We start from the raw sequence: 19074 nt of genomic DNA on the forward strand, positions 1-19074 counted from the left end.
ACTGATACACGAAGTAACACTAACTCAACACATATTGTAAATCCCACAAACACACAAAGCACCTTCATAGAGTGCGCAGCTACACACGAACCCAACTATCCAACACACACACACACACACACACACCACACACTGCGCGGCGCATTAAACCCCACGTACACATGGGGCACCTTCATACACTGCGCAGCGAAACTTATACTCAACAGATAGTTTTGAATGATCATAGTTCATGCTTATAACATGATGTAGTTCATATTTATTACATGACAGCCCAAAGACCACAATGTGTTTCCAAACCGTTGACATGGTTACAGTTCAGTCACAGTGGAAAGACGCGCCTCCTCTCACGCTTTCGCGTCTGGGAGGGGACAAGTCGAGAAAACACAAGACACACACCCATAATGCATCGCGAGTAAGCTACATACTTCAAACACAGAAGAACCGTGATCATGCAGAGCCTAGAAATCGTTCGTGTTGGTAAAGGTTTACCAGATCATAACTGTCAGGATCATGCACCCAGCCGACATGAAAAAAGCCTTGGATTGTTGACCACAAAGTTTGTGACACTCCTGCAAGAAGCAAAAGATGGTGTTCTGGACTTGAAAGTGGTAAGCGCCCGTGTCCGACTGCTAGTCTTCGAAGTTCCGAAGTGCACAACACGCTCTTGGTGAACTTCTTAGTATTTTCTTGAGTATGAACTGCAATATTTATTATATTAGTGTGCAAGTGATTTTTTCCAAGCAATGTATACTATTTATGGTGAAAAATCATAACTTGAAAGTGTGTTAGGAAATATGAAAGTTATATGCCGGGTTACGCCACAAGTGATAAGGTTAGGGCAGACAACTCTGTAGTCATTTTGTCCAGAAATGACTCGAGTGGCGACTCCAACTTTTTGACTTGATTTATTTTTACATCTGTCACAATTGTCTGTTAACTTTACTCGGATATGTCGTTTGCGGTAAAATATTTAAAAGAATAGCTTTCGTTGAAATATTATTTGCAACTAATTTGCCTGGGATCAGTTGACCAACACGACCAACACTGATAATTTAGGTTGATCTTCCACTGCAGTGAATCGAACAATAAACTTTTAATGTGGCATAGAAAGAATGGACCATGTTTTGGTTGTTATTGAATGAAACACAAACTAAACCTTAACATCCATCACACATCCGTTGCCCACATTCTGATACAAACCAGCATGATTTCTCTTCTGAGGGCAGGAAAAGCAGTGGCAGAGCCTGTTGGTAAGGACACACACACACACACACACACACACACACACACACACACACACACACACACACTATCAGACAGAAGTGAAGTTCATGCTTGTACATGCACACACTAACAGTGAGTAATGCATCATTTCATGTGCACTTGCACTTGCATATTGGCAGTCTGCAAATGATGTAGGCACAATAGACATGATATGGAATTTGAACAACAAAATCATCTTCTCTAGCTGGACTTGTGATTGGTAGAAAAACCAAGTAGCCCCAAAACATTTTAAAGCATTCTGGTAGTGGTACTGTGGTTATAAATATGTATGATTAATATATATATATATATATATTTATTATATCAAACAATAGATTAGATAATGCAGTCATATTCTCATAGACTAGAGTCATGTTTAATGTTTTGAAATGAGTTCACTCCAGATTAGCCCAGACAGGAGACCATCATTTTGATAAAGGAAATCAGGATGTTACACAGTCTCATGTTTCACCCACTTAGTTAGAACCCCCCCCCCCCCTCCTCTCCCTCCCCTCCTACCCCCCCCCCCACCCCCCCTCCCCCCTTCCACACACACACACACACAAACACATTGGGTATTGGTGTCGGAAAGTTCTGCAGCTCTGAGTGGGAGGTTGAGAGGGAGGTAGGCAGGGAGTGAGTAAGGGAGGGAGGGAGAACTTACTGTGAGAATGTATATATGTTCAGGAGCGTGTGTGCAGAATTTATGTAAACGTGTGTGTGGTGTGTGTGTGTGTGTGTGTATGTGTGTGTGTGTGTGTGTGTGTGTGTGTGAGAGAGAGAGAGAGAGAGAGAGAGAGAGAGAACACACACACATATATATATATATATATAGATCTCTTTTGTTTTACTCTGTTTATGAGTGTTGTGTACCATTACTCTGTTATACGTTTGCAAATGCCAGTGGTCATTAAAATCAACGTTATGTACAAACTACAAAAACATTGTAATAGTTTCTTGGATCGAGGAGAGAGAGAGAGTGCTGCTGCTCTCTTCATTGGTTGCCTGTTCAAGACAGAATTGAATATAAAGTTGTCTGTCTATGCTTTCAGTGCCTGAATTGTGATACCATACCCTCATATCTTTCTGAACTTGTTAACCCATACTTGCCAAATAGAACATTGAGATCTCTTGACTCCTCCCAGCTAACTGTTCCCCAATACTTCCTTAACTCCTGAAAGAGGCCATTTTCCATCTTTGGCACAACAACTTGGAATTCGTTGCCTATTACTCTCAGACAGACAACTCATCTATCTACCTTTAAAGCAAATCTTAATACTTATCTCTTTAAAAAAAATACTTGTCACAGCTGAAATAGTGCTGTTGTCCTAGGCTCATGGCACTGTGAGTGTGTGTGATGGGTGATTAGAGAGAATGGGGGTGGGTAGATGGAGGGTGGTGGTGTGGTTCAAAAGGGAGAATGACTGCCGATTTTTACCCCGTTTACCTTTTCTATCCAAAACTTTATTTTACAATTTTTACGAATCTATGGCATGCCAATTATAATCATGCTCCTTTTTATTATATATTTCAAGTGAAAATTGCTATTATCTCAATTGTTTAATTGTGTGTGTGTGTGTGTGTGTGTGTGTGTGTGTGTGTGTGTGTGTGTGTGTGATGGAGTGTAACAGTTATAGTATTGAGATTTTACTGTGTGGGTTTTGTGCATTGTGTTTTTATCATCTTAATGATTCTGTTTTATATGTTTCTACTGCTTTTTATGTGCTTTCTCATTTCACTTCAGGTACTGGATTTGTAAAGCACTTAGACTAGTTACAGCTTGCTTATGCTTGAATTATGGCACTATATGAAAATATTATTATTATTATTTATTATAAGTTTGTAACAAAAATACAAAGCAGCAGAACATTTGCATGGGTTCTAGTCAAAAGACTTAAGGAGGTTATGAATGTGTGACATAGTTTAATGTGCACATGATTTTTTTTGGGGGGGCTCCTTCTCACAATCTCTTTTTGGGTAGCATTGGTCAGATATAAACACTTTATATTTGCCATGAAGTAGAGGAAAAAGAACTTGTCTTTCTCCTTCATTTGATATTACTTACTGTTACTTAGCTACCAGTTCTAAGTTTTGAATAATAATGAAAATGATAAAACTTAATTGTTTTGTGACTGTAACACACTGATTCAGTGATTGTAATTTAATCACATGAACACATCTGAAATTGTTTGTCTTTGTCTTTCTGTCTCTCTGCTGATCAGTTTGGCAACTTTTACTGTATTGGTATTATTTGTAAGTCTTTTGTTTTTGTTAAATGTTACAACTGTCATAGAAATTGCCTTGTATAAGTTGTAATGCTTTCCTTGTTCAGCTTCACTATCTACTTTTAGTTATTGTATTAATTTTAGTCAATAATTGGGAAGAAGCTGGAAAGCGAATTTATTGGAATTATGTTAAACTTGCTGGAGAACATTGAACAAAAATGGTTTTGATGATAGGTGTTGAGATATGACAGAGCACCAATTCTGGATTATGTATTTCTACTTTTTTGTTTTTAAGAAAAATCTTCTGCTTAAAAGTTAGTGTGGTAGAGGTTTGATATGATAGTAGATTAAAGTTTAGCCAAGTCAAGTGCAAGTTAAGACAAAAAGTGAAAGAAAGAACTAGGTACATTGTTTATATATTATGTACAAATCATGATTTATTATCTATTCTAGTTGGCACATATTTTTTCTGCCTGCTTTTAAGTGCTTTAAAAAGGCTTTAGTTGTTAAATTGTGCAGGCACACATGCAGTCATACACACATGTGCACAGATACATGTATACAAAATTACAACGCCCTTTTTTTGATTAGAGACTGTTTTAGACTTGTGCCTCATGGATGCATGCACAGTGACACATACTCAAGCACACAGCACAAACACACACAATCATGCCAACACAAGAACCATGCATGCACTGCTTACTCCACCTTGCCCCATAAAGTAAGCTCTTTGGAAAAAGGCGCACTTGCCGTGGGTGTCTAATAATTACTGTCACAGGTATGATTTTGGAGGGTTGGGCGGGGGGACAGAAAGAGTTGGAGATGAACCAGGGTGAAGGCCAGTTGTAAAGAGGGAGTGAAGACAGGGCAGGTGTGTGTGGCGCAGGGTGTATCGCAGGTCATGTTTTGAAGGGAAGGCTCCTCCCCCTCTTCTTCCTCCTCTTTCCCTCCCTCTCTGAAAATAGAGGTGACAGGTGTTTTTTGAGGGGCAAGGGGTGGGGTGGGGTTGGAGGGCAGGTCGGTGAACATGAGTGCTTGGCGTAAGATGAACATGTTAGGGGTGTTTTCTTTCTTTCTTTCTTTTTTTTTTTTTTTTTTTTTTGTGAATTATCAGTTTTTGACTGAGACTTTCTGTGTGTGCTTTTTCACATATTTCTTTTGAATTTAGTGTATTTTAGCAAAAGTTAAAAATTTTTAGCAAAGGTTAAAAAATGCAGTATATTGAAGCATTGGTGAATTTTAATCATTCTTAAACCCAGCAACTCGGCCAATTCAACAAAGATAATAACAATAAAGATAAAACTGCACCCACACACACACACACACACACACACACACACACAGAGAGAGAGAGAGAGAGATTAAAATTCCAATCCTTGAAAGTTTAAACTTAGTTAAACTAAACACTTTCCATGACCCAGACCTATTCTTCCCTCAGCCAAAGCCAGAGACAGGAATTTGACTCCGTGACAGTGTGGGCAGTTTGTTATTCAAAGCTCAGGAACAGGAGATGGGATAGCAGAGATTACCCTCCAACTCTTGTGTCTTGCATCTTCCCTCCCCTCCGCCTCCTCACTCTTTCTCCACACAGACACCCAGTGTTGTGACTTTTCACTGTCTAATGGGCCCAGCTTGAGGGGATGGAGGCTGAATCACAATAGCCCTCCTATTTGAACCAAGCAGGTCAAACTGAATGGCCAGGGCCTTCCCATTTGAACATCAATGGTGCTTGCAAGACAGGGAGGCCATCTTTGGTTCCATGGGGCGTGACAGAGGGAGGGTGAACCCCTGGGGGTGTAGGATCGGGTGTGTTGGGTTGCTGTGGAGCAGTGACTGATGGCAAAACCTTGGCAAGACTTTGCTCTTGGCTATTTATAAATGCAGGCCAGGAGACACAAAGTCTGGATGTCTGTTGGACTTGGACAGTTGGAGTGTTTTTCATTTGAACTTGAATTTTTCTTAGCTGAGGCTGGATTGGGTAGCTGTAGCTTGGGTCTCTGTTTATTTTCCCTTGGGGGTATTTCTCTGTTTGTTAGTGCTCAGGGGGTTTCCTCTCTGTTTACTTTCCCCTTGAGGGTATTTGACTATTTCACTATTTGTCAGTGTTCATGGGTTTTCTACTATTTAAAACCTGGGGTCATTTTGACCCCATTGACAAAATCTGAGGGGAGGGATATTTACGGAATCTTGATCATTTTCTTTTAAATGTTTTTAGAGTTAGTCTTTAGTTTTTGGTTTATAATGATACAACTAACAAAGACATTAAGTTTTATAAAAGTCGCACTAACAAAGAGTTGTTACACATATCATACTAAAACTCCAGCCAGATCACAGCTTCTTTTGGGAGCTTGTGACACAACACCTTTCCAGTTTCATCTGTTTTGACGTAACAAGAATCTAATCATTCTCCAACAAGGCAGTTGCAGGGAAAAACAGAACACACACACACACACACACACACACACACATACACACAGAGATATGTGTCTTTGAACTCTGTTATTTCTTTCTCATTTTGGAAGTTCGATAAATATCACAGTGTTCTTTAAAAAAAAACCTAGTAAATTAATCGTACTTGACACTGACAGATCTGTACAGTGATAAGCTGATTTCTCATTGTCTCTGTCTGTCTCCTGCTACCCCAGAAAGGAGAAAAAAGTATGAATAATTTTTTTTTTTACTGTTGCACTGTTGGTTTTGTGTTGCAGGCAGCAGATCAGCTAGCAGTCAGGCAGAAGCGGAGAATTTATGACATCACTAATGTCCTGGAGGGTATTGGGCTTATTGAAAAGAAGTCCAAAAACAGTATACAATGGAAGTGAGTATAAGTTATGTTGTTATGAATATATGTTACTGATAGCTGTGTGAAGTAACATGATTCTCTGCATCCGGACACAGGAGATTTCAGTGCGAGTTAATGAGTCTTCCATTGATTCTTGCTGCAAAGTGTAATGTGTACATTTTTATCTGAAACGAAAGGCAACAGCAGATGAAAGGTATTGGATCTGATTTAAACATTTTTCTTCTGATCAGCAGTTTTGTTGCATGTTGAAATAGTGATACTGATACTAGTCTGGTATAATGCCATTTTTTTGCTTCACTGATGTATTTATTGCTGTAAATATGACGTGACCAGTCAGGGTTCGTCATTAACATTTTTTCACATGAGCGCCTGCGCTCTAGTTTCAGAATTTTGATGAGCGCAAACTGAAAACTAAGAGCGCACACTACAAACCGTCAGCCTTCCTTTTTGGGATCAAATATTTCAGCATTTTGATTTTGCACGGCCGCGAAATCGATCGTGTGCTCCACTTTTCTACTCTTCAAGTCTGAAGAGCGCTCTTTTGCATAGCCTCCCCTGATTCACTAGGCCTACTTCCGGTTGAACTAACAAAACGTAAACAGACGGCTTTCAAACTTCGGTAAATGCAAAACGATCGCGCTTTTGACTCTTGTTTGTGATGGACAATGGAATAACAATTTAGATACAATAGTGTATCCTTATGTCTTTTCAAAATCAAGAGCGCAAGCGCTCTGAGTCAAGGAATTTTCCAGAGCGCAATTTGTTTTTTCAGAGCGTTCCGCTCAGCGCTCCCGTTAGTGACGAACCCTGCCAGTGTTGTCAAACCATTTTGAATCACTTGTACTAGTTTTAGTGATTTGTATGACTCATCATTTTCATCTGTACACTCAGTGACTCTGAGAAAGTTTGATTTACTGTAAAAAGTAATTGGTTCAATAAAAAGAAAAGAAAAGAAGAAGACTAAAACAAAAAATCCAGCAAACTGCTTCTCAAACAATCTCTGTTTATGTGTTTTTTGCACCAGACGGGTTAAAATGATACTTAATTTTACTTTCAAGTATGGTATTGTATTGCATGGCTACCTGTTAACAAAGCAGAAATTGTTATTTTGCACTTACAGTTTTCCAAATATATATAGACTTCAATAACTTAGGAAATATTTTGTGGTGAAAATATTTGTCTTGAGCCTGATACTTGTTTCAGAAATGTGTTTACACAACTGTCTACAGAATTGATTGAAATGAATATAGCAAAATCAGTCTCTTATTATTAAGGCCAGACTTAGAAAATAAAGGAGGGTAAAGCAAAGGGGGTTAATTGCAATCTTGACCTCACTCTCTGAGCTCTGTTGGAAAGGTAATAATATGGTAAGTTATATATTCTTGCAAATTTGCCATACACAGACATATTGAAATAATACTGTAGACATATTTAGTGATATGATTTGTATTAGTGATAGTATTGTATTGAATTGTATTTTGTCCAAAGAGAGAAATTTTGTGTGTGTGAAATACGGGCGACTTTCATTTCAAGAAAAGTATATCATTATCAGACACAAATGTAATGTTAAAACAACAACAAACAAACAAAAAAAAACACCCCTATTTTCCCAGATTGAATTATAGTGGAAACCCTCCCCCACCTCCTCAAAAAAAAAAAAAAAAAAATCTGTGCCTTAAAGAATGAGAAATTGGTTTGGACCCTCTTCCACCAGAGGTGCTGGCCCTGGCTGCAACTCGCGCGAGATCTCCGACCGCCTGGTGCTGCTGAAGGATGAGTTGGAGGAGTTGTCGCGTCGGGAGCAGGAACTGGACCAGCACAAGCTCTGGCTTCAGCAGTCCATCCGCAACGTCACAGAGGAGGTCACAAATACCAGGTGAGCAAGGGCCTGGACCGGTGTCTCAACATTTTGATACTTAAGAGTCACAAACACCAGGTGTGTGAGGGCCTGAACTGATGTCTCAATAGTTTGGCACTAAGAGTAAGAGTCACAAACACCAGGTGTGTGAGGGCCTGAACTGATGTCTCAATAGTTTGGTACAAAGAGTAACAGTCACAAACACCAGGTGAGTGAGGGACTGGACTGGTATAATTTGATACTTAGAGTCACAAACAGTAGATGAGAGTGCCAGGCACTGGTGATGGTGGTCTGTATAACAGTAGTTTGATACTTAGTCACAAACACCAGTTGAGGGCCTGGACTGGTGGTGGTCTGGATGTCAACAGTTTGATACTTAAAAGATCACAAACGTCAGGTGAGGAGGGCCTGGACTGGTGGTGGTGATGGTCTGTGTCAGAACAGTTTTATACTGAAATTCACAAATTCCCCAGGTGAGTGCCAAGATTTGTGGTGGTTTGTGTCAAAACAGTTGGATAAAGTATGTTAAAAAAAAGAAAAGAAAAAAGACCAACTAGAAAAACAGCAACACCTCAATGGACTGACACCATTGAAGAATGGACAGGAAACCCATATGCATGACCCAGGCTTTGACACATAACCGACGGCCTCGGAGGAACCTGGTGAACAGTTCTGTACTGCGCCCCATGACTCGTCACAGAGTGAGGGAGAAGAAGAAGAGGAAGAAAAACACATGTTTAACATCTGTATTCAGCTGTGATAAAATGTTGATTATCTCTAGTCCTGCTCATTCGGATGAATTTCTTGTGTGGAGAAATCTGTGTTGTGATATTTTGTTAAGAAGTTAAATTAGGTACACTTTGACTTATTTGGATTTTTTGGAATGCTGTGATGATGAGTGAGACTTGCGAAGGGATGGTGGAGAAGTGGGGCCCTGGGATGTGGTGGTTAAAAGAGAGAGGGGGTAGTAGAGATGGCAATTGTTGGGTAGAGGAGGAGGTTGAACAGTTTATGTGAGAAAGAACTGATATATTTTGACTGGTTTTGTGTTTTTTGTTGTACATTTTGGATTTGCTACATTTCTGTGTATATGATTATAAAACACTGTTGTACTACCTTGTCACCCAAAAGCCATTTTTCCTTGTATTTTTTTTAGGACATTAAAGTGACTTTATTATTTGATTTGATTAATTGAACATGTCTTCATGTTGTTATGTTAATTTGTCATCAGGTTGTTACTCTTTAACTTTAAACAGTTTTTGTACTAAAGCATTTTTAAGGCAGTAAGTCATGAACTTTCTTCATGTTACTCTATTTTCAGAATGGCATATGTGATGCATGATGATGTGTGCAAGTGCTTTGAGGGTGAGACTTTGTTGGCCATACAAGCACCGTCGGGAACACAGATGGAAGTTCCAATACCAGAAATTGTGAGTTACGTTATTTTTGTTTTCCTCTTTTCTTTTTGTTTCAGCAGGATTACACTATAATTAGTGTACCAGCCACTTGGGAAGGTTGAGCTAATGTAATTAATATAATTTTGTATGTATTTGTCTTATGACCCTGCACACCCCAAACATCATATTGCTTTTTGTGGAGCACTGTGCAGTTGGGGAATGTAGATGCATTCTTGATTTCATCACATGAGTTTTGGCCTCAGTCACTTGAAGTTCTGGATACATTTTATGTTCATGTGTGTGTGTGTGTGTGTGTGTGAGAGCATGTGTGAGTGCGCGCGCGCGCGCGCATGTGTGTGTGTGTAAGTGGGTGTTACATTGTTTGCCAGGATGTCTTCATTTTGATAACTCAGTAGCTTCAGAACCCCCAGCAGTGTTGTCGTACATGTGCACCATGGCGTCTGTTGCACTCACAGGGTCCGGGTCTGAAGAAGAACTACCAGATCCACCTGAAGAGTCAATCAGGGCCCATCAATGTCTTGCTGGTGAACAAGGATGCTGACTCAGACAAACCTTTTGTGGTTCAAGTCCCTCCTCCCACAGCGGTGCGCACAGACCAGAACACGGCCCCCGGGGCCACTGCCACTGCTGCTGCTGCTGCTGCTGCTCCTGTTGCTGCAGCCCCCGTTGTTGAGGGCAAGGGAGCCAGGAGTAAGGTGAGGGATGTCTGGACACCGTCTGGTGTGTGGAGATGGCAGAGTTAGCTGCACAAGTAAATGTTGCTGATTTTTCTTTTTCTCTTCCTGTGGGAACAGTTCGTTAGATATTTATTTTGCTCTCTCCGTGTGTGTGTGTGTGTGTGTGTGTGTGTGTTCACATGGTGGGGTTTTGGGATAAGGTTATACATTTCTGGAACCCTAGCACTGACTTGTTCTGTAAATTGAAATTTACAATCATTAAATACATATTTCTTGGTTCTCAGAGAGGAAAAAACTTTGTTGAGTATGGCTTCCTGAATGAGGGCTAGGCATAACAGAGACACTGGCAAGTAATGAATGGTGAAGCATTCTGTCTCTTTTCCAGTTCTTTATTTCTGTTTTACCCTTGTGTCAGTCAGAAAGAGAGCTTTGTATGGTAGGTTTGAAAAAAAAGAAAGAAAAAAAATATTGCTTAGAATATTTGACACAAATTTAGAAAAAATAAAAGATTATTTTGGGACAGGTTCGCTATCTTGTGCTATTTTTTGTGTGTGTGTGTGAGTGTGTGTGTGTGTGTGTGTGTGAGAACATAGCTTACAACACAACAATATCAGCAGAGCTATAACTGTGCGTGTGTGTGTGTGTGTGTGTACAAAGCGTTCACCCACAAAGTCACCACTGCGTCCAACACAGCCGTCCACCAGTGCCCAGATGGATACATCCCCCATGATGACACGCATGGCCACACGATCATCGCCTCGCAAATCTCAGGCAGACAACTTCCTTCAGCGTAAGTCAGCTGTTTACTTACTGCCTTTTATACCTTTTGATTTGTAGGGAAGCCACAGATAAGAAGTCTTAAATGAACTTTTGGTGTGTTTCCTTTCTGAATGTATCCTGGTACCAGTCAAGCCTGAGAGAGAAAGAAACCAGCATTGTCAGTTAGGAAAATCCAGAAACTGTGAAGCAGATGACACACAGCTGTGTGTTCCTGTTCTGTCTGTTATGGCCTGTAGTACACTCAGCTGTAGGAACAAGCTTCTCAGGGTTTCAGAGTCCTGCAGTGATCTGTCTCAGATGGGGATTGACCCTCGCTGTCATCAGTCTGTGCTGCATACAGACGTGGTGTGCAGTATTTGGATCAGTCAGCATGCTTTGATACCTCCTTGAAACTGAAACCAAACCTGTGCTGCAAGCATGCAGGTGAATTTTGGTGAGGGATGCGTTGAACAGTCAGCCTGACAGGAACCAAGACATGCTTTCAGGCAGTGCTGTGTTGTGGTTGTTGCAGCTTCCACATCCACGGGAGTCACATCTGATCCGCCCATGCTGTGCCAGCCTTCCACCTCTGATGAGAACCCAGCTGACCTGCTGTTTGACCCGCCGGACCTGCAAGGTGAGTGAGTGGTGGTGTGGGGGCTGACATACAGGGAGGGAAGAAAGCTTACAGTGACCAGAATAAGTCAGTGCCATATTGTCAAGTAAGCAGGTGTGATGGATAACCTGTTTCACCATCATTTCCCATTACCATATGTCATCATCCTTCACCATATGTCTTTCGTGTTTATGTATCACTTCCTTGTTATTTGTCATTTGCGGCAAAATCTAGGTAGGATCGAAAGAAATGTGTTGCAGATGGCAGGTAGTAATTTTTTTCTTTCTTTTTCATAATATGGGGAGATAGAATAATCCGCATTGAAAGTGGGGAAGGGGCTAGGAGAGTGGGGTGTAGACTGACTATATATTGTAATTTCCCTGTGGATTTTGTTTTTGCAGATCTGGATACTACTACATTACTTGACAACTTCTTTGATCAGGATGGTGAGTTTGAAAGAACAAGGTTTTGTAGTTAATCATTTGCAAGGAATTCAGTAGTTTTTGAAGCCCTTTTGGGTGTGGAAAGGACTGAACTGATGAAAATCTGGCTGTTGGTTTATCCCTTCAGCTTATGTTCATTGACATTTTGAATAAATATGGAACTGAGAATCCCAAGGACAGTCATTTTTAAAAATGATGATGTTTTGCAAAGTTTGAAGTTCAAAGGATGTAATGATTTCGAAATGTTGGAGAACCATTTTAGTAGGTTGTTTGATGAAAGTGTAGTGTGGGTTTGGATGTGAAGGACTGATGGTGCCTTTTGGAGAATAAAGCAGTCCTAAATTTCATTGCTATTATGCATTGTTTTTTTGTCTGAAAGTGGAGCTTATGGATATTTTTGTAAATCCATTTTATGCTCCACTGTTTCGCTTTAAAAATTTTGATGTGAAGGAATGATAAAGTAACCAAGATTACAAGTTAGTCTCTTTCCTTGCAACTTTTTTTTTTTCTCTTCAGTTTCCTCCATATGCTCTTCAGGAATAAACCTGAAATTTTGAATATGAATGTATTACCAAGGTTCTTGTTAGATGACACATTGAACCATTCACTTGTGTGTGTGTGTATGTGTGTGTGTGCGTGTGTGCGTGTGGGTATGTGATGCTATTTGAACCTGTGTGGATACGGGTGCTCTGTCCTCTGTGTGCAGCATCCCAGCCCTTCATGAGACTGAGCCCACCTCCGAGTGAGCATGACTACTTCTTCAACTTAGAAGACTGTGAAGGGGTCAGCGATATGTTCGATATCTTGCCTATGCACTTGTGAGGATCTGGATGGTTGGTTGGTTTTGGTGGTTTAAAAAAATTGGGGGTTTTGGGGTGGGGGGTGGCACATGAAAAGATATGGGTTAGGTGGTTGAGCGGAGGAAGATGAGGTTTGAAGCTGTGTTTGTGTACGGAGGCAGATGCAGCAAACACTGCCCAGTTACACCCCAGGCAGAAGGATCGTCAGAGGTAGGAGAGTGATGAAATGGAGAATCCACGGATACAAGCCAGATTCAGCAAAAGACAGGTTCCCTTGTTTTAAAATGGAAAGAAGTAGAGGGGCTTACATCCTCATGCGTGTTCTTGAAGATATATTTGTATTTTGAGAAGGTGTTTTCTGTAAGTATAAGCAGCTTGTTGGTATATTTTCTGATTTTAAGCTCCCATTATATGGATAGAGGCAGAATGAGCATGATTCTTGAGAGAAAGAGAGAAAGTTGCGAAGGTAGAGCAGAGCAACAGAGATGTAAAGATGATTCTGTACTTCTGTCTTTGCATGTTGTATGTTTCAGTCAAGAGTGTGAAAGAGTATCATGTAGAATGTACTTGTTCTCCGTCTCATCGATAGTCATTATAACCATTCACCTTCGTCTTTTCCTTGGCACCTACTTCTTCACTTTGGTAGATGATTGTACCTTTTGACTGTACGCAACAGTTTACATTTGCATTATTGAAAGAAAAAGATTTTTTCTTCACCCATGCAAACAGTTCTATTCCACAATTTTTTTTTCATTTTACTAGAAGCAAAATTCAGCAAAATTTAAGATGCTGTAAATTAAAAAAAGAAAGAAAGAAGCTTCATAATCATATGCATGCATATATATCCTTGGCATATTTTTAGTCCAAAATTTAAAAAATCAAGTGTACACAGCAGAAAAGGAAGAAAAATGGATATGCTGACAATTTTGGGTAGTTCTTTGGCTCACATGTGTTACATACACACAAGAGTCTGTGTTAAAACCCTGTGTTTCGATTGTTTGTGTTTGCATGCATGTGTGTGTGCGTGTGTGTGCATGTGTGTGTGCATGTGTGTGTGTGTGTGTGTGTGTGTGTTTAACAAGTTGATTATCTCTAGAAATGCTTAGTCTGTTGATACTATGCTTGTCTTAAAAATTGGAGAAAATAAGTTCTTTCCACACACTCTAATCATAATGATAGTGCATTTCTTGGAAGGGCACAAAAATTAATGAAGCCAAAATGTTTCCACAGTCAAGTTACTGTTACATTTTTATTTCTTATTCACCAAATTTAGCACCTTTATCTGACTATTGAACACACTGATTAATAATTGTATCATTGTTATAGTTCAAATAGGAACTTCTGCAAAGTATGGAAGTTAGATTGATGCATGCATCTGCTGTTAGCAGCAAAATTCTGCCAAGTAATGGGACATCAGTCACAATATGCTAGGGGAAATACGTATTTTTCTATAACAGATCTCACTCATTTAAAACATCAGATGTTTATAACATGACTCATGGCCTACAACGGCTATCATTTTATATTCAATGTGAAGGCCTTACTATCTACATTCGCCCAAGTGGTTTTTTGCTTGATAGTTCATGGTATATTGAAAGGAAGTGAAGGGACTGCTGATTTTTAATAAGAGAATGATTTGTGCATAGGCCTCATCTCTTACTGCATAATGCCCATGAATGAGCCTCATTGTCAACAGATTTTCTTGCATTTTGCTTGGTTTGGTTCAACACTTAAATGAACTCACATGATGCATACACTTCTGCAATCATTTTGAAAGATACATTTGTTGTTGTTTTTTTGTTTTTGTTTTTTGAAAGAGCATGCATTTTCATGGACTCTGATAGTGAGTTGAATTATGCTTGCATTTGTGCTGAAGATGTAATGTTAAATGTTAAGAGAGGTTCAAACAGGCTTGAATATTACATTCATTGAAGTTTGAAGTGTACACACTTCATGTAATGTTAAGAGAGGCTCAAACAGGCCTGAATATTACAGTCATTGAAGTTTGAAGTGTACACACTTCATGTAATGTTAAGAGAGGTTCAAACAGGCTTGAATATTACAGTCATTGAAGTTTGTAGTGTACACACTTCATGTAATGTTAAGAGAGGTTCAAACAGGCTTGAATATTACAGTCATTGAAGTTTGAAGTGTACACACTTCATGTAATGTTAAGAGAAGTTCAAACAGGCTTGAATATTACAGTCATTGAAGTTTGTAGTGTACACACTTCATGTAATGTTAAGAGAGGTTCAAACAGGCTTGAATATTACAGTCATTGAAGTTTGTAGTGTACACACTTCATGTAATGTTAAGAGAGGCTCAAACAGGCTTGAATATTAGTCATTGAAGTTTGAAGTGTACACACTTCATGTAATGTTAAGAGAGGTTCAAACAGGCTTGAATATTACATTCATTGAAGTTTGTAGTGTACACACTTCATGTAATGTTAAGAGAGGCTCAAACAGGCTTGAATATTACAAGTTTGTAGTGTACACACTTCATGTAATGTTAAGAGAGGTTCAGACAGGCTTGAATATTACAGTCGTTGAAGCTTGTAGTGTACACACTTCAGGTCACTCTGACTTGAGTCATGGAGAAGACAACATCATGATCGAAACGTAAGAAGTGGAGCGTCCTTGTCACTGGTGTTCCCTGGTTAAAGTGGGCTGTAAAGACTCTACAATGGAGCTGGCAGCAGCTTTGTATTACTAGGGGGGAGAGAGGGATGGAAGGAGGGAGGAAAGAATGTTGATCTTTTTTTTTTTGTTCATCGGAAAGTGAGGGGGTAAAGGGAAAAAGATTTTGTTTCCAGTGATATTTTATGCTTGGTGTTTTGACATGTTTGTTTACGCACTCTCTGTCTGTGTGTGTGTGTGTGTGTGTGTGTGTGTGTGTGTGTTTTATTTAGACTTTATGTCTGTATTGTCCTGAAGTTGGGAAAAAAGAAGAAGTAAGATCAGTAGTATGGACAAAGAGAATATTCAGATACGATTTCCAGAGAGAAAAAAAAATTGTGTATTTGTGAAACAGCATTGAAAAATATACAAAAAAACAACATCTTTTGAAGGATTATGTGACTGTTTTTACTTTGAAAGTGGATGTGAAGGAGTTGCTGACGTGTGTGTGATTGTGTAGGGGTTTGATGTGTTGTCAAATGAAGAGGTTGATGTGGATTAAAAATGATAACGTAACTCTGTCAATATCAGTGATTGCCATTCTTGTAAATTTGTTTCCCTGATCTTGTACATAGAACAAAAACAATTGTGTTAATAAGGTGCTTTATTGTGTGTGGGAATATATGATTTTTTTTTTTATGGAACAGGTTGTCAGTGTAAAATTAGAGATTTTATTACTTTGTTATTTGATCATTGCTTTGCAACACATTTCTGACTAACCTGTTGGTGTGATAGTTCTGTCAAAATTCAGTCTGTTGTGTATATTGTGCAGACATAACTGATTCAAGCAGTTGTGCACACTGGTAGTTAGGATTGGGTTGAAGTTCATGCAGCTATGCTGTTAACGGGATCATTTTTTGGCTGCCTGTCATTGCCACCTGTTTTATGTTCACACCTTGCAGTCTCATTTCATAATCACAAGATTCAAGTTTTTAGAAAAAAAACACCTGTACATATATGCGTGAATTGCATTGACATGCTCTTCTTGTCTTCTCAAGGTGCAAAATTTAAATCTGCCTTTAGTAAACTGTACTTCATTGGAGACGTGAGAAAGGGGATGTCATTAGAATGTCACGAGAAAGTTTTGACTATGATTTACATTGAATGTTGTGTGAAATGGATAACATGCAATAGAACTGTGCTGGAAAAAAACAAGGCTGTTAGTGTGTCAGTCATTCTTTTTGGCCAAAGACATTCATGTAAGTGGGGGAATCAGTTTTACACCTAATGGTGATGGGAAAAAAACAACAACACACACACATCAAAAAACACAAAAAGTGCTGGCTTGCTGGTTTCTCAACTGGAGATCTCAGAAGACTGGGCTCTTGTGTATCAACCATCAGTATTGCTTCACTGTCACTGTAGATACCCTCTACTCCACTCATTGAAAGTCACATGCTTTGACTTTGTCAACATCCCTGCTGATCCCAGCTAACAGGTGTTTTTCTGGGTCAGTGCATATGCGCAGCATGCAAAACAACGCAGTTTTCAGTCATGTCACATCTTGCTAGCTCTCTGTATGATTTAGCTGAAAGTCAAGGAGTTCATTGCTCCGCTTGTTATAAGCATATGAATTCTGTGTACTACTGAATTCATTGCTAAATCGGTGTAGATCAAAACACACACCTGTTTGTTCAGCTTTAGATCACAAATGTAAGGGGCAAACCATGTGATAAAGTGTGATTCAGATTGGGCAGTTGCATTTAACAGGTGGGTGGGTATTCAGCCTGGAAAGGTGGACACATTGAGGGCCCCCCTAAACTAACTGCCAGCCAGCATTTTCACCTTTTTGTTGTGAGAAGGAATACTATGCATTTGGTTTTGATGCACTGAGAAAAAAACGCACACAGAAATAAGTAGCTAATGGTGGAAAGGGCACTGGGTTGAAGGATCACCAGTCATATTACAAGTTTAAAAAAAGAAAAGAAAAAGATGCACACAGAAATAAGTAGCTAATGGTGGAAAGGGCATTGGGTTGAAGGATCACCAGTCATACTACCAGTTTAAAAAAGAAAAGAAAAAGAAACAAGCTACCCACGACAGAGTGGCATATGACCTCAGCGATTCATGTTGCTTTTTTTCTGCTTTCAAGAGTGCTTGTTTCTAGTGCTCGTCGCAAGTGAGCATGGTGTAATAATTCTTGTTAAGTTTGGGAGGGTGAGTGGACTGACCATATGGCACATTATTTCGTGCATCAGAGTACGATTTGGCTTCAGTGTATTTGATCAAGTCTTGTAGACGATTTGTACATACTCCTGATACATTATGTGATCATTTATATGTGTATACTGACGTATGTTGCACATTTTTTCTTATCTTAATCTCCCTTTTTCTTACCTTTTATATATATATTTTTCGTTTATTTTTTGTTATGCACTCACTTTTTCACCTTTAAGAAATTCTGTTTTTGGTCTATTCAGGTTTTTTTTTCTTTAGTTTTTCCTGCTTAGCTTTACTATATGTTGAAAGTTCGTAATCTTTCTGAATGCTGTTGTTAACAGTTTGATACATCAGATGTGAAAGCAGTATTTGTGATGCATCGTTTGAAGCTTAACAGCTTTAAGTGATGTGTTTGTTTCATGAACATGTGTGTGTGTGTGTGTGTGTGTGTGCATGGGTGTATGTGTCTATGAAAGAGAGAGAGAGAGAGAGAGGGGTTTGGGAGATGAGAGACTTACAGAGCCATCTCTGTTGTTATTGCTTGAGATTTTTAAGTTGTCACATGCTTGTGCTTTGTTGTGCACAGTGTTATGTTTTATGATACATGGTTTAGAAATGCATGTTTCTTCCACCAAATGTTCTTGCATTGTTATCTTCTTTTTTTTTTTTTTTTCTTTTTTGATGATTTGTAATGCCACTACTGTAAATTTTGTTCACATCAGTGTCTTCGGTTAACCTTCAGAAAAAAGGACCTTTGCAGAAAATTTCAGTGTTGCAGACCTTTTTTGTGTGTGTGTGCTCTAGCTGTGTTGAATTATGAAAACACATCAAATGCTATTTGACTGGCCAGAAGTGGTTGTGACATGAAGTGCAAATGATGTAGAAATTAAGATGTAAACTTATAAGCGGGTAGTCTGTTGCAGGATAAAGTTTGTGCTTAGCTGGCCAGCCTCCAATGATAGAGCTTGGTTAGTGTGATTGAAATGACAGGGACCGAATTCATGTGTAATTTTTTGTTTTAGAATGGCAAAAAGTTGTGCTTTTATCATGATAGACATTCTTGAAGATCAGACATGGTTTTAGGAATCTCATTGTTAACATTGTATGTGTGTGAATATTTGTACGAGAGCATGCATATTATGCACTTGTATATGAGAACATGAGAGAGGGAGGAAGCAATCATAAGGGAATGTGTATGTGAAGAGAGTGACTGTGTGCAGTCTTGCAGGGGTATTGACATTGTTGGTATTTAGGGACATAATGTTTGAAGGAACAGGTATAAAAGGAGCAGATAGAAAAGGAAAAAAAAGAATGATCATCAATATGTAGGTTAAAGCAATTAAAAAAACCCAACTTCCAACAAAATTAGAGGAT

General features: G+C 39.2%; 1 protein-coding gene across 1 annotated transcript; it reads left to right on the top strand.

The window, feature by feature from the left end:
* Window positions 1-418: 418 nt before the first annotated feature.
* On the top strand, window positions 419-18080 carry LOC143285374 (transcription factor E2F5-like). Its single transcript, XM_076592590.1, has 9 exons — window positions 419-608; window positions 6197-6306; window positions 8006-8167; window positions 9471-9579; window positions 10023-10262; window positions 10902-11034; window positions 11536-11640; window positions 12021-12065; window positions 12769-18080. Exons 1-9 carry the CDS (start codon window positions 450-452, stop codon window positions 12882-12884), a joined length of 1179 nt encoding a protein of 392 aa, XP_076448705.1. The 5' UTR covers window positions 419-449; the 3' UTR covers window positions 12885-18080.
* Window positions 18081-19074: the final 994 nt, after the last annotated feature.

This window comes from Babylonia areolata, chromosome 9 (assembly GCF_041734735.1).
Source record: "Babylonia areolata isolate BAREFJ2019XMU chromosome 9, ASM4173473v1, whole genome shotgun sequence".
Classification (NCBI taxonomy): domain Eukaryota; kingdom Metazoa; phylum Mollusca; class Gastropoda; order Neogastropoda; family Buccinidae; genus Babylonia; species Babylonia areolata.

Bases quoted from the DNA above. Each gene is read 5' to 3' on its own strand.
- LOC143285374 (XM_076592590.1), top strand. From the start codon at position 450: ATGCAGAGCCTAGAAATCGTTCGTGTTGGTAAAGGTTTACCAGATCAT. The intron at 11,641-12,020 runs GTGAGTGAGTGG...TTGTTTTTGCAG, and splicing joins TGACCCGCCGGACCTGCAAG to ATCTGGATACTACTACATTA. The intron at 12,066-12,768 runs GTGAGTTTGAAA...CTCTGTGTGCAG, and splicing joins CAACTTCTTTGATCAGGATG to CATCCCAGCCCTTCATGAGA.